Source organism: Humulus lupulus, chromosome X (assembly GCF_963169125.1).
Source record: "Humulus lupulus chromosome X, drHumLupu1.1, whole genome shotgun sequence".
Taxonomy (NCBI): domain Eukaryota; kingdom Viridiplantae; phylum Streptophyta; class Magnoliopsida; order Rosales; family Cannabaceae; genus Humulus; species Humulus lupulus.
This window is the reverse complement of record NC_084802.1, coordinates 178051433-178069121: the sequence shown is the minus strand read 5'-3', so window position 1 is coordinate 178069121 and position 17689 is coordinate 178051433. Positions and strand designations below refer to the sequence as shown.

General features: G+C 36.2%; 2 protein-coding genes and 1 long non-coding RNA gene across 3 annotated transcripts; all 3 read left to right on the top strand.

The window, feature by feature from the left end:
- The first annotated feature begins 225 nt into the window (after positions 1 to 225).
- Positions 226 to 2297, top strand: LOC133804506 (protein MOR1-like). The gene is made up of 5 exons (XM_062242660.1): positions 226 to 322; positions 440 to 519; positions 1018 to 1080; positions 1221 to 1347; positions 1907 to 2297. The coding sequence occupies exons 1-5, from the start codon at positions 296 to 298 to the stop codon at positions 2135 to 2137; spliced, it is 528 nt and encodes a 175-aa protein (XP_062098644.1). The 5' UTR covers positions 226 to 295; the 3' UTR covers positions 2138 to 2297.
- A 50-nt stretch (positions 2298 to 2347) lies between these two features.
- Positions 2348 to 4035, top strand: LOC133804445 (uncharacterized). The gene is made up of 3 exons (XR_009878481.1): positions 2348 to 2440; positions 3033 to 3113; positions 3999 to 4035. It is a non-coding gene; the product is annotated as an uncharacterized LOC133804445 (long non-coding RNA).
- A 583-nt stretch (positions 4036 to 4618) lies between these two features.
- On the top strand, positions 4619 to 15097 carry LOC133806480 (nucleoside hydrolase 5-like). Its single transcript, XM_062244577.1, has 6 exons — positions 4619 to 4984; positions 5666 to 5844; positions 5984 to 6095; positions 6329 to 6530; positions 6647 to 6730; positions 14940 to 15097. The coding sequence occupies exons 1-6, from the start codon at positions 4778 to 4780 to the stop codon at positions 15095 to 15097; spliced, it is 942 nt and encodes a 313-aa protein (XP_062100561.1). The 5' UTR covers positions 4619 to 4777.
- Positions 15098 to 17689: the final 2592 nt, after the last annotated feature.

Genomic DNA, 17689 nt, shown 5'->3' with positions numbered 1-17689 from the left:
AGAGCTGACAGGTTATCATTGACATCAGCAGCCTCAGACTTCATAGTAGACTGCTTTTGTAGGTTTTCCTTGGGCTGGCGAGGACCTTCAATTTCCTTGTTTGCAAACACATGTTCTGAAGTAACAACACTCTCTTTATTTTCCTTTGCAGCAAGCCCAAGCTTCACAGTGAATGCAATTAGATTTTATCTGTTTAATTTTAATATTTTATTGTTAACTGTTAATGACCTTTTTTTCCCCATTAGGTTAGGATATATGGAGGTATGTTGGGAAGCTAACAGATGCTCAGAAAAGCATGCTGGATGATAGGTTTAAATGGAAGGTTAGTATATATTTGAGCTTAGAATTTAAAGTAAGGTAAACTTTTAAATTTGTTTTGGGATTAAATGATTTGTTTCTATTATCCATTCCATCCTTCTAATCATATTGCATCTTTTAGGTTCGAGAGATGGAAAAATGGAAGGAAGGGAAGCCTAGCGAAGCCAGAGCTGCTTTGAGACGTTCTGTGAGGGAAATTGGGTATGTTTATTAGCTTGTCTTTTTTATCTTTAGTAGTGTCTCTGTTACTTTTATTATTTATAATGATGATTATCAACATTTTAATAAAGTATAATATTTTATTTTCTGTCAATTTTTTGTGTAGTTTTCTGTTTCTTTCTCAACTGTCTTTTCTTTGAATTGTTTGTCTCATTGTAAAGCTTTCTTGTTTCTTTTGGTACTCGTGCATATCAAATAAAAAAACATGCTGATTGTTGACGCGTATAAAAGGTCTCTTTATAGTTAGCTGTGACATAAACAGAGGTCACGTTGGTGTTTCTTCATTCCTGTTGTTGGGCTACACTTATTTGGTTTTCAAATTGTTGCATTGCATTGCATCCAATATTTTTGAACTTGTTTGAGGACATTTACTTTATTTTTATAGCTAAAAAAATTCGTCACCAGGAACTAGAGAGTCCTTTTGATACAAGCCTATTAGACTACTAACTTTGAACTTTTATTTGTTTTGATTTATTAAAGATTGGATGTAGCAGAGCAAAGTGGAGAGGTTACACGATCTGTCTCTGGCCCAGTACTTCCAAGGTATTAGAGGCTCCGCATAGTGATCATTTAATTGTTTGTTTTTAATTTTTTAACAAGTGATACAAATTTTACTTGGACATTTCCATCACATCTGTTGGCTTCATTGCTAATTTTCTTTTATTCTATGATGTTGGTATCAGGAAAAACTATGGGAATGCTGACATACATGTGGAGAGACAACTTACACCCCGTGTTCTTGCTGGTACCAATGGCCCCACTGATTGGAATGAAGCTTTGGATATTATTTCTTCTGGTTCTCCTGAGCAGGTACTTGTGGTTTATATGTACTTTTATATTAGAAGAAATATTAGTTATGAGAAAACTCTAGCTTGTCTCTTACAGTTAATAAGCCTTGTGTTTTGTAAGGGTAAGCTTTAGGTTTTTATTTTTGATTTATCATAAAGCCAATGGGATAATTTTCAGTTATTACGTGGAAAAACTAAGTGATAAGTAAATATAAAATATGTATGTATAAAAAAAAGAGTATGGTTAGCGGGTCTTGTGGCTAATTGCTAAGGCTATTAGAAATTATTCTTGTTAAAAAAAGAGTAATTCTTGCAGCTATTATTCCCCTTCCCCTTATATTCTCCTTGCAGCTATTATTCTGGTTAAAAAAGAGTAATTCTTACATTTTGGTCTGATTTAATAATTCAAATGTCTGGTCTCATTGCTATACATTTTATTTGTTATGAAAGCTTTCGTTTGTGTTTGTAGGGTAGAGCAACTTTGTTTATTGTTTATTGTTCCTTTTTCTCTTTTTCTCTTCTTTGTTATTTTTATTTTTCCAAAATTAAAAAAGTTTTAATATTTGTGTGCCTTTTTCCAGTCTGTTGAAGGAATGAAAGTCGTGTGTCATGAGCTGACACAAGCCACTAATGATCTAGAAGGCAGTGCAATGGATGAACTTATTAAAGATGCAGATAGACTTGTCTCATGCCTTGCAAACAAGGTAGCGCTTTACTCTGTCCTTCCCTGTACTTTAGTTTTTGTTTCTGGGTTTTGTTTTTTTTTTTGGCATTATTTAGGCTTTGATTATGAACTTTTTCCCATAAAATAGGTTGCCAAGACCTTTGATTTCAGCTTGACAGGAGCATCATCTAGATCTTGTAAATATGTTCTCAACACCCTCATGCAGGTAAGTTTGGTTTATGTTGTTGTTGAATGTCTTAATGCTAACACTGTACTCTGTTTTTCCATTTTTTTTATATACCTTACTATAAACCTACAATCATCAATTCTAGTGTGCTTGATAGGTAAGGATGAGGATTTGGTTTCACAGGGAAGAATGAGATTATAAATGGGAAGGCAGCTGTAATTGGGTTCTTGCTGTTGTTGGATTTTGAGCTATTGACTAGTAAAGGTATTCTTAAGGGAACAGGCTTGTTGGACTTTATTTATTCTATTTCAAATGCTTTGCAATAGTCTCAGGAATTAATCATATTCCTCTGAAATGAGATGAGGAAGTTTTAAAGGCTTTGTTGAGTTCACTGTGTTTTTATGTTATAATCTTTCTTTATGTTATTGTTTTGTGTAGAAACTAGGATGATCTATATAGTTTCTTCTTCTTCATGTTTTCTACAGTATATATCTTTTACCAAACTGTACAATAACGCTTTTGAAGTAATGAAAATGTGTTTTTATTTTTTTACTTTTGGACATATCACTCTGTTTGTTTGTTTTTCTTTTCTGCTTACATAGCCAGTCAGGTGGATAAGTTAATATTTATCTATTACATATTTGGTTTCGAAAAGTAGTGGATACAATAAGTTACTAAAGAGTAACTGAAATAATAAGTTACCTGGTAGAAGAATAAATTCAGATTTTTTTAAAATGTATTCTCTAAATTGGAGCCTCTTTAGAGAAATTTTGTTTGACCAACAGCATGCATTAAACTTTTCCAGCTGTTTTGACTGTTAGGTTCAGTATTATGATTTTTTTGTACAATTTTTTAGGACTTGGCATTTGGTTTATCACTTTCAGCACTGCTTGGGGATAATATCTACAACTTTGGCGAGCTGCTGGCACATCCTATTGTAAGAATATCTCTGCCTTACTCTGTGTGTGTGTGTATTTTTTCCCTTCTTTCTACTCAACTTGCCTTAGTTGCTCTACTTTTTTTTCCCATTTTACAATTGGAAATATTTCATGTTGAATGTGCTTGTGATGTGTAACAATTTTCCATTTTGGTGATTTAAAGTTCGTTCTTCTCTGGATTCTTGTAGTGCCTTGACATACTTACTTACCCTCTTATATATATCATCCTGGGGTGTATTAGTACAACGTGAAATCCTTATTAGTATCTTATTGAAAAAAATCATTTACATCACCGGTAGTGGTTTACAAGGGATGGCATGTATACAATGAGAAAACCCTTCCAAAGCCTCTCTATACATTCTTGTAATAATATTGGTATTTTTATTTTTAAAAACTCATGTTGAAAATATTTGAAAAAAATAAGCAATAGTTGACATTAAATCAGATTTTATTTAATTAAATAAGAAAAGGGAGATAAAAATACATATGTCTGTATATGTGTATTTGCACACATATGCACACATATTCTACTCAGGAAACACTATGTTCTGTCTTGCTAATGACATATATGTCTCAGAATTATTTTCTGCTCATATTTACAACTTTTGCTTAATATATTCTACATATATTTATATGTGTATATAATCTTTTGGGTTAATAGCTAGAACTAGAAATTAATAAAAGCTAGCTTGGTTAAATACTAAAATACTTCAGCTATTAGTTTTAAATACTAAAACCGAAAGTTTCAACATATTTTCACTCCAAGAATTATGGTAGGAGAAGTATCACAATTTTCATCTCTGTCTCCTTTGATAGCTTGTTTTGTTCCCTGAATAAAATGGTTACTGGTTGACCTCATTTTGTCTTGTTTCTATGGGAAACAGAGTTAATTTAACAGATGGTCTTGAAGGGCTGGCTGGATGGACTATTGCCTTGGCATCTGTTGGAATGTCAATTGCAGCGCTTCCAATACGTCCTGGTTAGTATGAATCTTCTTGAAATTAGAATATGATGTTTGAATATTAAGAATTAACAGTTGGATAATTTTCTATTTTACTTGTTTCTTGGTTTGAGCATATAGTTAGTATTTTTTATTTTGTTTAGATGTGATCTCAATCATTAGGCCAGAAGTAAATGAGGGTTTGAATAAGTATCCATATGTTAAAAAGCTATGTTCAAGAACAGTTGCTAACACTTGGTATATGTTTGTCTCAGTATCTTGTGCTCTGTTATGAGTTTTTTGGTTTTGTTGATATGATTCTTTCTGTGGTTTTTGTTGTAGGTTTTAAGTGATCCTCAGAAGAGAGCCATATACGATCAATATGCTGAAGAAGGTCTCAAAGGACAAGTGTCACCCCCTGATGCAGCAGGGGGATTCCCTGGTGGTGGTGCTACTTTCTTTCAAACTGGGGATGCTACTTTCTCGCTTTAACTGAAGGTAATCACTATTCAGTCTTCTTCTTCTTCTTCTTCTTCTTCTTCTTCTTCTTCTTCTTCTTCTCATATGTATTGAATCTGATTCAAAGTATTGTATTGTAATGTTTATTGGTTTGAAACTTTGTTTGTTTATTTGTTCCATGGCTTAAACACAAACCTTTTCTCCAGCAGAATTTGATAGCTTTCATCAAGTTTGGTGAGGACTGCATACTTTTCTGGGGTGTAAATGATCACAATGAAAATAGTGTTGAAAAAAAACTTCTGGGTTATTTTTGTTCTACTCCTTTTAGGATTTGCAGCTAATTTGCACACTGCAAAACGCGCTCCTCGGCCTAGGCCTCGCCGGATTCTCTTGGATACAGATGTTGATACGGATGATTTCTTTGCTTTGCTCTACCTCTTAAAGCTTAACAGATCAGAGTTTGAGTTAGAGGTAATTTAAGTCTTCTTTTGGTAACAATAATCTTTTCAGTGTTCACGATTTGTCTATTACAAAGTTGAATATAGTATATCCAACTCAATTTTAGCCACTTAAAGGTTGGACAGCAGCACAAATATGAAAAAGTACATCTTTTTTCCCTTTCTATATTGAGTCAATGAGTAAATTACGAGTAGATTATTTCATATTGATAGTTACGTATTTTAATCATTGATAATAAGTCATTGAGTTTTCTTTCTTTTCTTTTTTTTTTCTTTTTCTCTTTCTTTTCTTCTGGTATTGATGATGATAAGTAGTAAAATAAAAAACCCTGCTTTTTTTTTCTGGACCTTAATCTCTCAAATATTTGGTCCTACTAATATTTATGTATATATGGTCAAAGGATAAAAGAACTCTTGGCCTTAGGACCATAATGTCGGATCAAATAATTCAATGCTGGCAGTTAACTTGGTCCTAGTGTTTTACCAATTACTATAATAACATCTTTTACTTTTAAAAGATTCTGGCTTTGTTTTTTCTGACTTTAGCTCCCAAAGTCTCCAATTTTTTGAGCTCTCTTAATTCTCATTAAAAAATCTCTCTCCTCAAAAGCTAATTTATTTTCGAACCATATATAGTACATAACCAACTTACAACATAGTGACACATAAGAATTTTCTTTTTCTTTTTTATTAGGGTGTGACTATCAACACAAATGCCTGGACTGATGCTGGACATTCTGTGAATCAAATATATGACATCCTTTACATGATGGGGCGCGATGATATCGCTGTTGGAGTTGGCGGCGAAGGTGGAATACTAAAAGATGGTACCATTCTTCCTAATGTTGGTGGATATCTTCCCATAATAGAACAAGCATGAGCTCATTGATTGCCTTCTACATGTTTGATTTTTGTTTTTCCTCATAAAAAAACTTAGTACATTGCCATAACATGTTTATCAGACATTCTCAGTTAAAAGCCACTCTAATTTGTGTTTAGTTTATGTATGTCTGGGTGTTACAACCACTGGGGGATGTAGATATAGACAAGCTATCCCAGTAGGTATTGGAGGTCGTCTGGATGCTGATACAAATTTTGGCATTAGAAAAGCTCTTCTTCCTCAGGTATATATAAACTTTTATGTCCACTGATCTGTTATGCTTATTCTATGTATGATAAAAGAGATGTTTGCTTGAGTTGAGTTTGTAATTGGCTATCTTCCAGGGAGAATAGAATGTGGTTTATTAGTTATTAGAAGTGGAGAATCAATCTTTTTGCATTGTAAATTTGAATCTCAATGAATTGTTAAAATTATTTACTAACATAAATGAATCTCAAATATTTTGTTATGACTTAGGGAAGCAGGAGATATAGACCTATTAAACAACCAACTACTCAGCAGGTAATGTATGAGAAAATATCTGCAGGTCCTATAACTTTTATGGTTATAGGAGTATTTACAAACTTAGCCATTTTCCTTATGAGAAATCCACATTTGAAGAAAAATGTGGAGCATATTTTTGTCATGGGGGTTGGAGTGAGATCAAAGAACCCAACAGGTTGTTATTAGTCATATGACTTCCTACACTTTGGTTTTGAGGGTACTGCAAGACTACTGATAGAGTGGCTATTAAGCATGTGAACAATTGAATTCATAGCTTGTTGCAGTAATTAGCTAGAAAAGGAAAGCCAGACTTGTTCTGTTCTGCTTCTAGTTTTATTGATGTTGTTATGTCTACCATTTCTCTTGCTTCTGATGGTACATTTAGGTTTTCTTCAGATGTTGTACTTCCTTTGATAATTCTAGATATGCATGTGTTTTGGTTTCCTCTGTTTTTATAGCTTAGTACTAGACCTTATATGCCTAAATTAGTATAGCACATAACGTTATGCATACAAGAAACAGATGGCAGAAAATGAAATAGATTTTCTTTTGCTTCTAGCTTGCAACTAAAGTTGAATGATTAAGCATAAAGTATGATTGAGTTCTTTTATATCATATACAGACCTTTTCTTCAATAATCATAAACTTGACACTATAGCCAAGAGTTTAGAACACAAACAGGAAACAGAAATTTAAGGCATACCAGAAACCGTCTCCTCAAAACATCGATTCTTGTCATGTTTAATTTTTTATTTTATTGTTTTTCTTTATGATTTTGTTGTATAAGAAGTCAAAGTGTGATTCTGTTTTTATTCTTTAATTTTTTTGGGGATATATTGACAGAATTTAGAGTTCTGGAATCAATTCTTCCTCACATACTTTTTTATCATTGAGAATGATATATTTGTTATCTTGATACATTTCACAAGCCTTGTTTTAAGTTGCATGTTTTGTTGCTTCAGTCGTTGTTTTTCATGGTAGTACATCTTGCTATACCCTGCTGTTTCGTCAAGTTTTGGAGTTATTAAAAATTTAATTTAAACTTTATATGCTTACAGGTGGAAACTAGCTTAAGTCTTATGTTCTTAATAATAAAAGGACTTTTTTTTTCACAATGTGCAAGTATATTGAGATGATTTCTTTGGAGTAATTCTTGACAACATTTGTAGTTGAGGCCTTTAGAATGGAAGAATGTATTTCACTAATTTTTGTATACATTTCTTGTTTTGTATTTAGTGATAAAGGAATCTGAATTGGGCATAAATTATGTTGTAATATGTTTTCTTAAGCCTAGACTAGTAGACTAAATATTGTAATTACATTTGAGTAATTAATAAAAATCTATTTATGTTACCTTATTTGGCTTCAACTTTCATATTTGTTTTCCTAGTTTTATGTAAGTAAAAAAAGATTATGTTTCTCTAAGCTAATATAACACATGTGTTATACTAAAGTGTAGAATAACACAAAAAAAGTGTTATATAATCGACTATAAATAACATAATTAAACACTTATCTATATATTAAAATAACACAGAAATTGTGTTATCGTTGACAGTACAATAACACATATGTATAACACTGATAAAGTATTATGTAAAGTACCCTGACCTACGATAACATAGTCGGTCTTAACACATCGGAAAGTATTATCGAATGTTTTGATAACACATTTTCGGTGTTATTAAAAGCATTTTTTCTTGTAGTGTCATAGAGTAGGTGGGTATTACTTGGATGACACTCTTAAGCAACACCTCCCTTCCTCCCATAGGGAAAATCTTAGTCTTCCAGATGAAGCGCTTTTCCCAAATTCATTCCTAGATTCCTTTAAATAAACTTTTATGACCACTTCCGGTAAAACAAGGTAACCCCAATGAAGTGGCCAGGCTTCCTTTAGATGTTAGCACTGAAGCAGACCGCAGATTTGGTTAAGTTGACCTTCTGTCCCGAAGCCTTTTCATACCATTTTAAAACTTCAATAAAGCAAGTGACAACAACCTGGCTAGCTTCAAAAAAGGACAAACTATCATCATCAAAAAAATAGGTGGGATGTAACATGTCTGGAACGCCCACATGGAAATTCTTTTGAAGGTCCAGCAGAGCTATCTATCCAAATGGGAGAGGATAGGCCTTCAGCACATATTAGGAATAAAAATGGGGACATGAGATCACCTTGTCGAGGCCACGAGATGGAATGATAGAGCCACGAACCTCACCATTAATGAGTATGGAATATCTGGTTGAGGAGATGCATTGATAAACCTCACGAACCCAATCATCATGGAAGCCTAATTTCAATATCATACATCACAGTTTGATAGCAATGTGTCCAAAGGAATGTCATGGTCATCTTTTTAGAGAGTTGATGCACTCAAACCCAATTAGCGCATTGTTTGTGATCATGCAACCAGAAAGAAATGCATTCTGGTCCTCAGTAATGATATCCCCCAACATATCCTTCATTATATTTCTCATGGCCTTCGTAATGATTTTATAAACAACATTATATAGGCTAATAGGATGAAATTTTGTGGGTTGTGAAGGACAATCTATCTTTGGAATCAAATCAATTATAGTTTCTTTGATTTGGTCCAAAGGGAAATCTCCATTCAAGAACTCCAAGCAAGCCTAGTCACACCCTCCAAACTGTGTCACAATATTTTTATAGAAACTGGCTGTCATACCATCGCTCCCTAGGCTCTTATTGGGGCATTTGAAACACAACTTTTTTTATCTCATCGTCTTCGAATGGACATGAAAGTCTTAAGTTGATAGCCAGACTCAATCTATTAGAAACCACTACCAACACTCTGAAGTGAAAAACTTTCCAAAGTAATCAAGGAATATGTCCACTATATCATCAACATTCTCAACCCGTTCGCCCACATTATTCATCAAAGCATAAATTGTATTCTTATTTTTCCGAGGTGAGGCGCATTTATGAAAATCGGCCGAGTTGTGATAACCAAATTAGAGCCAGTTAGTTTTGGACTGGGATGCCCGATACTTCTCCTCTTTATAGTGCAAGGTATCCAACTCATTTTCCAATCATAATATTTTATGTTGTATATAATTATACTACAAAATTAAATATGATCAAATTAATTTTCAATAAAAATTATTTTCACAAAATTGTAAATATAATTTTATTTTCCATTAAAGAGTATTACATAAATAATGTTATTATGTGAGATAAAAAAATAATATTTAATTATTTTAAATTATTTCATTTTAATACCAAAATCCTACCTCTGTGTTATCGAGCTAGTATTGGGAGAGTATGGACCCATAGTTTGATGCTCCAATAATTTAATTAATTTCACTAACTCTTAGTTCCATTCATTAATTTATTAGTAATGAATTATGCTACTAGAAATTCATAGCAGAACTCTCAAACTACAGTCTTATATTATTAGAAGTTATAATGATAAAGTCGTACATTAATTTATTCATTACACTAGTTAAGACCCTCCGCTAGTTGTTCATAAATAGATCTAGGTCTTAGTGTCTGTTAAACTCTCTAATTATATCTTTGTCAATTAGTTTCGTTGATCCTCTAATGAACATTGCTCTATAAATATAATTATAGAATGAAATGTTTGTTCCCTAATAGAAAATGGGCAATCCATGTTAAAGCACCAAATCAACAGTAAAAGGAACAACTATTCTGCTTCCATCGAAGTATTTTCATAGCCACTTGCAGTTTTATGACTCCAAGATATTAAGAATGTGATCGTAGGAATATTGAGCTTTACCCGATAAGTCTTACCGAAGAATTCTAACAGAGATTATTAGAAGGTCTTTCTTTCATCGTGTCCCAATCCTTTACAATCTGTATTGTATACAACACCTCTATATATTTGTGTTACTACACGTTACATCCCCAATATATTGTGCTGCTCTTAAAAAGAAGATAGACCACACCCATAATCTTTATTAAAAAAGCTCCCCCTTTATTTAGCGATTGTGGACAATTTAATATTATTATCTTGAATTAAATTATCTTATATATATATATCAATATACATATACTTAATTCAAGACGACAAGGATTATATTGGATCTTCATGATAAATGGTGTGTATAATTAAATACAAACATATGTGCAAAATATTAACTTTCTTCGATTAACAGTAATCATTCATTCATAAATACACTTTAAGAGTAAAATATGCAATATCTTCCACTTGCCCTAAACAAGATGAGACACATCGTGTAAGCCTAAATATACGAAAATGACTATCGAAACTTGTAGGAGGCAATGTCTTCGTAAAGGTATCAGCATGGTTTTTTTCTGATTCAATACTCTGAATGATTACATCCCCTCTGTGTACTATTTCTCATATGAGGTGGTACTTACACTTTATATACTTAGCTCTCTTATGGTTTCTTTATTCTCTTGAGTTGGCAACCACTTCGCTTTTGTCATTGTAGAGTACGATTGGTTTATCCTAAGTCATACAACCTCCGTAGCTGCTTCGCTTGAAGCTATGTATTATGCTTCGATGGTGGAGTAAGCAATGCAAGCTTGCTTAATACTCCTCCATATAATTGCTCCACCCCAAGTATGAAAACAGATCTAGACGTAGATTTTAGAGAATCTTTGTCAGATTGGAAGTCAGAATATGTATATCCGATTGGAATCAAATTCTCTCCAGAATATACTAGCATAGAGTCCCTCGTTCTCCTAAGATACTTGAGAATGTGCTTGCCTTTTGTCCAATAATCGAATCCTAGATTTCACTGGTGTCTACTAACTTTACCCAATGTGTAACAAATGTCAAGTATGGTACATAACATTGCATACATTAATCCTCCTACTATGGAGGCATAGGGTATCTGTCTCATTTCCTCTTCCTCTTGGGTATCTTAGGACATTGGTTACTTGAGAGGTGAACACGATGACATGATGGGAGGTTTCCATTCTTAGAGTTGTACATCGCATACTTCTCAAGTATTTTCTCTATATAAGATGTTTGAGATAGTGCCAACAGCTTCTTCTTGCGGTCACAAATTAATCATTTCCAAAGAACATAGCTTGTCTCTCCCAATTCTTTCATTTGGAATTGGGTGGCTTATCAGACTTTTAAGTCATATTATTTATTTACATTATTCCCAATGAGTAATAAATCATCTACGTATGATACAAGAAAGACCACTTTGTCCTTGTTGATTTTCTTGTATAAACATGTTCATCGACATTTTGATCAAAACCATAAGATATAACAACCTGGTCAAATATTATGTTCCATGATATGGACGCATGCTTAATTCCATAAATGGACTTTTGCAGTTTGCGAACCTTTTCCTATTTATCTAGTTCTATGAAACCTTCTCATTGTACCATAAAGATACTTTAATTAAGATGACCATTCAAGAAAGCCTTTTTGATGTCCATTTGCTAAATCTCATAGTCAAAATTATTGGCAATGGATAAGAGGATTCAGATGGATTTTAACATGGTCACATGAGAAAATGTTTCGTCAAATCCACACCTTCTTTTTGTGAGTAGCCTTGTTTTGAAAGTCTCTACTTTCCCATCAACTCTTCTCCTTCTCTTGTATATCCATTTGCACACAATAAGTTTTATGTCATGTGGTGTATTCTTATCGCCAAGTAACTCCTTGAGTACAATCTTCCTTTGACATTTGAAGTCCCTGATATAATCCTTTTCCAGAAAGGTAGCACTTGTCGATACAAATATCATATTTTCTGTTAAACTATAGAAATAACATCCTTTAGTGCCTATAGGGTACCCTGCAAACAAACATACTTTAGATATGGGTTCCAACTTCCCGGTCCTAGGTTTCAACACAAGTTTTGTACATCCCCATATGCATACATGCCTCAAACTAGGTTTGCGACTTGTCCATAATTTTAGGGTGTCTTAGTTACGCACTTAGATTGAACTAGGTGTTATACTCAAAATTCGACATTAACACGTGGTGGCCCGCAAAGAAATGATGTGTCAAGACAAAGTGGTAAAACAAAACAGTCACCACTGTTCACCAAGAAGAGTGGCCCTCACTAATCTCCCAACACATAGGCAGAGGCAGACCTCGCGAGCTCTGGTATACTTCTCCCATTGCGTGAAGCAAAATGATCCATGGATGAGTATGTTGTTGCCAATCGTAAGAAGAAAAAGACCCTACCCAATCTACCTAGCTAGTTGTGCTAGCCAATCAAGTGCACACCACAGATGTTGATAACTATTCATATTCAGAGAGAGCTCCTGCTAGCCATTACTGTAACTGCCCCAAGAACAATATCTAACTTGGTGTACTTGATCTTGAGAGTTCAAAGTTCATCCAAAATAATATTGAGTAAAGTGGATGTAGGACATATTTTTGTTGGCTCAACCACTATAAATCTTTATCTTTTTTCATTTACTAATGGATTTATTTTTCTTTTCTTCGGCTTACAGTTCATGGCAGAGATTTCACTTTGGGATTTTACATAAAAAACAACTCTTCATCTAATTCTCTATGCAAGTTGACAAAAAAACGAGTCAACATTTTGGTGCCTTCATTGAGAGTGTGAGTCTGGGAGTGTGATCTCCTCACCTACAACCCAATGTGGACTACCCCCATGCTGTTAATGACTCCTAGGTGTGGTCCAGCAAAAGAAAATGGCCCTGTGGCCCCACCAAACCCTCCTCCACCGATGAACGTTGATGAAACCCTCACGAGAACCTAGAGGAGGTAAATGGAAACCGCATCCCCCAACAACCCAATGCTACTTGGGAGGATGTTGTCACCCTCAGATAAGAGATGGCATGATTGCGCGCCATGAATGCCACTACGGTAGCCGAGATGGCTGCCCAGCGACGGGACATGGAGCTACGCCCGAGAAAGGTGACCCTTGCCTACGAAATGACAGCACACATGGCAGTGAGAGGTCTCCAAGATTCTTTAGGGCGACCTCATTACATGAACAGAGAAGGGGTGGAACAATCAATCGTGCGTCACTCTAAGGGATCAAAAAAAACCAATTGATCTTGATCCCAGGCAGAACGATCCCTCATCCTCCGAAACAGGGAGTTCAGCGACTGTCCCAGGCTCGGGCATGTGTTGGAGGTTCAGTTATCCCCTCACTTTGTATCTGGCCTAGAAGAGGCAGCAAAATTGCCCATATTGATAGTGTTTTCACGCGTCTTGGAGAAAGAGTAAGACACAGGAGCAGTCTTGACCTACGCAAACACTTAAATAAACGACAAGGTGATGCCCAAGAATGTAACATGGAGAGTCAAGGTGACAAGGGTGGCCATGTGAATGCTCGAAGGGAAGAACAAGGAGACCATCATAGGCAACCCCCAGTCTCCATGATCAGGAAGCCATGGTTGCTAATAACCTAGTTCTTGCCCAGGTCGAGGAGCTAAGGAAGGTGATCACGGAAATGGGTGAGACCAAAATGGCGAGCCCGCTTTGAACCCATGTAAAGGAAGTCCCTTCTATCCTGCCAACATGCAATGCGCAACAGCCTGCCACTGACGGCAACCTATGATGATAAAGGGGATCCCTCAGAGTACATCAACAAGTTCAAGATTTAGATGGAAATTCAGAAGGTGTCGGACAATGCACGATGCAAAGTTTTCCTAACCACATTAGTCAGAGTCGCGAAGCAAGGGTTTTGGAAGCCTCATTCCAAGTCCATTGTCTCTTGGGAGCAACTCACACAAGATTTTTACCTGCAATTATGTGTCGCATGTGTCCACCCTCATGAGGCTAACCACCTCACCAATCTGAATCAAGGCTAGAAGGAGACTTTGAAAGACTACATCATGAGGTTCCAAGAGGATGCCGCTCACGATAAGACGTTCAAAGATGAGGGATGGCGAATGAAAATCATGGCGGCATCAGAGACCAAATCTGTAATGACCCAAAATCACTAATATGGCTTAAGGGCCTTGATTAGTGCGCTGGGAAGACATTATTGGCTTAGGTGTGAATTTATTGAATTAATGCATGATTATATGATAAGCATGCTTGTCTGATTATATGAATGTAAATGTGGCTAAATGTTATATCTGTGAGAACTACATTATTATGTGGGTAGATTTGCAGTGTGTGACTTGAGGCGATCCTAGGGAGCTAGATAGGGGGAAAAGTCACAACGGGGCTTAATATTTGACTTTGGATAAGTCAGGGGTATTCTAGGTATCGAGTAGTTATTTAGACTATTGGGTTATGGAAATAAATATATGGAGATATATTTGATGAAAGGAAGCTTAGGCGGGAATATTGGGGAAATTTACCGTTTTGCCCTCGGGGACGTTCCCGGTACCCCGAGCCTCGGGATTGACTTAACTGGCTAAGATTAGACTAAGTTAATGGAAAGCAGAAGAATAAAACACAAACCGACCTTCTCATCTCTTCTCTTCCTTCTCCTCCTTCTCTTTTCTCTTTCAAGAAACCACTGGAATTCAAGGGAAATCAGCAGGAAAATTCTGTGTTTGAGCTGAATTCATGAAGGTAAGAGTTGAGTTGTGTTTTTGGGTGTTAGAACTCTGAGTTTTTGGCTGAATATTAAGGTGTTTATGATCCAATTGCTGTTTTTGTTTCTGTATTCCTGATTTATCCGCTAGGTCAGTCTGGTTGGTTCTTTGCGCCAAGTTTTGGTGTAGCAGCTATATTTCGATTCATCCTCTTTTTCCAAGGGTTTCATAATTGGACATTGAACCCATTTCATATGATGGGAGTTGCAGGGGTATTGGGTGTTGCTTTGCTATGTGTTATTCACTGAATTGAAGCTGAGTGCTTGGGTTTTAGCTGAGAGGTTGTCAAGGAAAGGAGGTAAGCTTCAAATCGTAATTTAGAGGTTAAAATTTGAGTTTTGCATGACTGGTTTTGGTGTTTTGAGTTGCTGGGTTTCAGAAATCCAAATGGAATTTTAGTAGGTTTTTAAGTTGGATTTCTGTTGGATTACGCTATTAGAATCATGTTAAAAGTTTTGTGATTAATGGGTTTTGAATTAGGGGTGCTTTGGGATGGTTTTGAATGATGTTAGGACGCTAGAAATGGTGGATTTTCTGGGCATGAAGGGTAGGGCTGCAGCTCTGTTCTAGAGCGTTGCGGCCCTACGAAGCAAGAGAGCCAGGGAGGCTCGGCCAAAGGAGAGCGTTGCGGCGCCATAGGGCAGGGCCGCAGTGCATGTCTGCTTACTGGGGGGATTGGGCTCTGTTTTAGGGGCGGGTCGTGGCTAGGTTTCAAGGGCCGCAGCCCTTAGGTGCATTTCTGATCTTTTGGGGATTTTAAGCGCCGGAACTTAACCTAGGGTGTTCGGGATCGATTTCACCACCGTGCTTGGTGGAATTTGATGTCCCAGAAGCTAGTATTGTACCTGGAAACCTTTAGTTGAATATTAATGGAATCCATTACCTTGGTTGTGACTAGGTGTTAAAGCAAGGGCTCAGGAAACAGATCGTGCTCGAGGGACGTCGCTCATAATTAGTGAACGTAGAAATTAAAGATAAGAAAATTGCACCCGGTTGTGTATTTGTAATGGGACTAAGGTCTCCCAAATATGTATGCTTGAAAGGATGGTATTATGCCATGTAAACAGTAAACTAACGGCCTAAGAGTGCCAAGGGTTACACTAGCGCACAAGGCGCGGCTTGGCCACTGGTAGCCGAGGACAGTTTATTATGCACTGAGCTCGGTTTAAGCGGGCTGGATTCAATGGGGTAAACAGAGAGTGCAGCCTAAGTTTTCGGCCCTGATTATTATGTAACTTAATTGTTATTAATGCTTGGTTACATCTTTGATTCTGAATACGTGCTAGGTGATTAATAAGATTATTGAGTGTTTGATCATGTTTAAAGGATTACTCATCTGTTATTGTTGTTTGTGATGCATATTATGTTTTCTTACTAGGCCCTGGCTCTCAGGTGCTACATGGTGCAGGTAAAGGCAAGGGCAAACTCGATCAGCCCTGACTAGGAGAGCTCTACGAGCTGAATGTACATGACCAACTGCTCAGCCACCACGGTTAAGGGGAAAGCAAGAACAAGGAAACCAGAAATGTCTGTTTTGCCTTAGAATGGCTGATGGTTGTCTGTATGTTGGAAATTCTATAAACCAACTTTTAAACACTGTTTCTTTTCGGGATCCCATGTGTAAAACTATTTAATTATATAAATTGTATCTCTTGAGACCAAAACCTTTTTTTTTTAACCCTAGCACATTCATGGTTAGTGACACATTTTTTAATTAAATGACTTGATTAGAGAGTCCTACACCTTTATAAGTACACAGTGTAGCGGTCTTGGCTATCCAGAGCGTTACAAAAGCCCTCTTCGGAACAGTTTAACCTAGAAGGTAGCCAGTTCAATGCACGATTTTTTGGACTACACTATCAAGTTCATCAACTAAACGATGTTGTAAAAAATGTGGACACATCGAAGATCGGCAACAATGGTCGAAATAATGGTGAAGATTGTAAAGGTTACTAGAAGAATGGAAATGGGAAGAGGGCGAGCAGTCATCAGGTGCCCAACAAGTAAAGGCATGACAACAAGAAGCCCAAGTAAGAGGGAAGGCATCTAGCTTATGAGCTGCGCTTTACCAACTACACCACCCTAGCCTGGACACGAGAAGATATCTTCATAGCAAACCAAAACCAAGTGCCATACCAAAGGCCAATCCAAATAAAGAAGGACCTGATCAGGCGCGAACAGACCAAGTACTGTCGCGACCACAAGGACCATGGTCATGACACTAACTAATGTCGTCAACTTAAGGACGAGGTAGAATTCCTACTCAAGAAGGGACACATGGCTTGTTTTGTTGATTGTCCCAAAGGCTATACCATAACTATGGCAAAGACAGTGGTCGCCACTAAACCGATCGCGGTCACCACGCTATGTAGCCAAGGTGCCAGAGGAAATAGCTACCATGGTCACAATTTGTGGAGTGCCACACTTTGCCGGGGACAGTAGCAAGTGCCGGGAGAGGTATGCATGTGTGATTCGCCATCAAGCAAATGAAGTGATGATGAACGAATTTAGACTAAACAAGGTCTCGCCCATGGAAGAGCAAGGCATTGCTTTCACAAGCGAAGACTCAAGGCACACTCATTATCCCCACAATGACCCCATGTATAACGCCCTACTAACTTAGAGTCGTTACCATGTGATTTATAAATGTGACATTAGCTCGCTAATCAAGGTTTTAGGTTGAGAAGTGTGATAAATTGAAATAAAAACTCATTTGACAACATTAATTATAAACGATTTGGATACTCATTAAAATAATAAAAGTTACACATTGGGATCCCAAAATATTGTTTCAAAGATGTTTTACAACTAAAAAATGTAGATATTGTCGACCTAAGTGA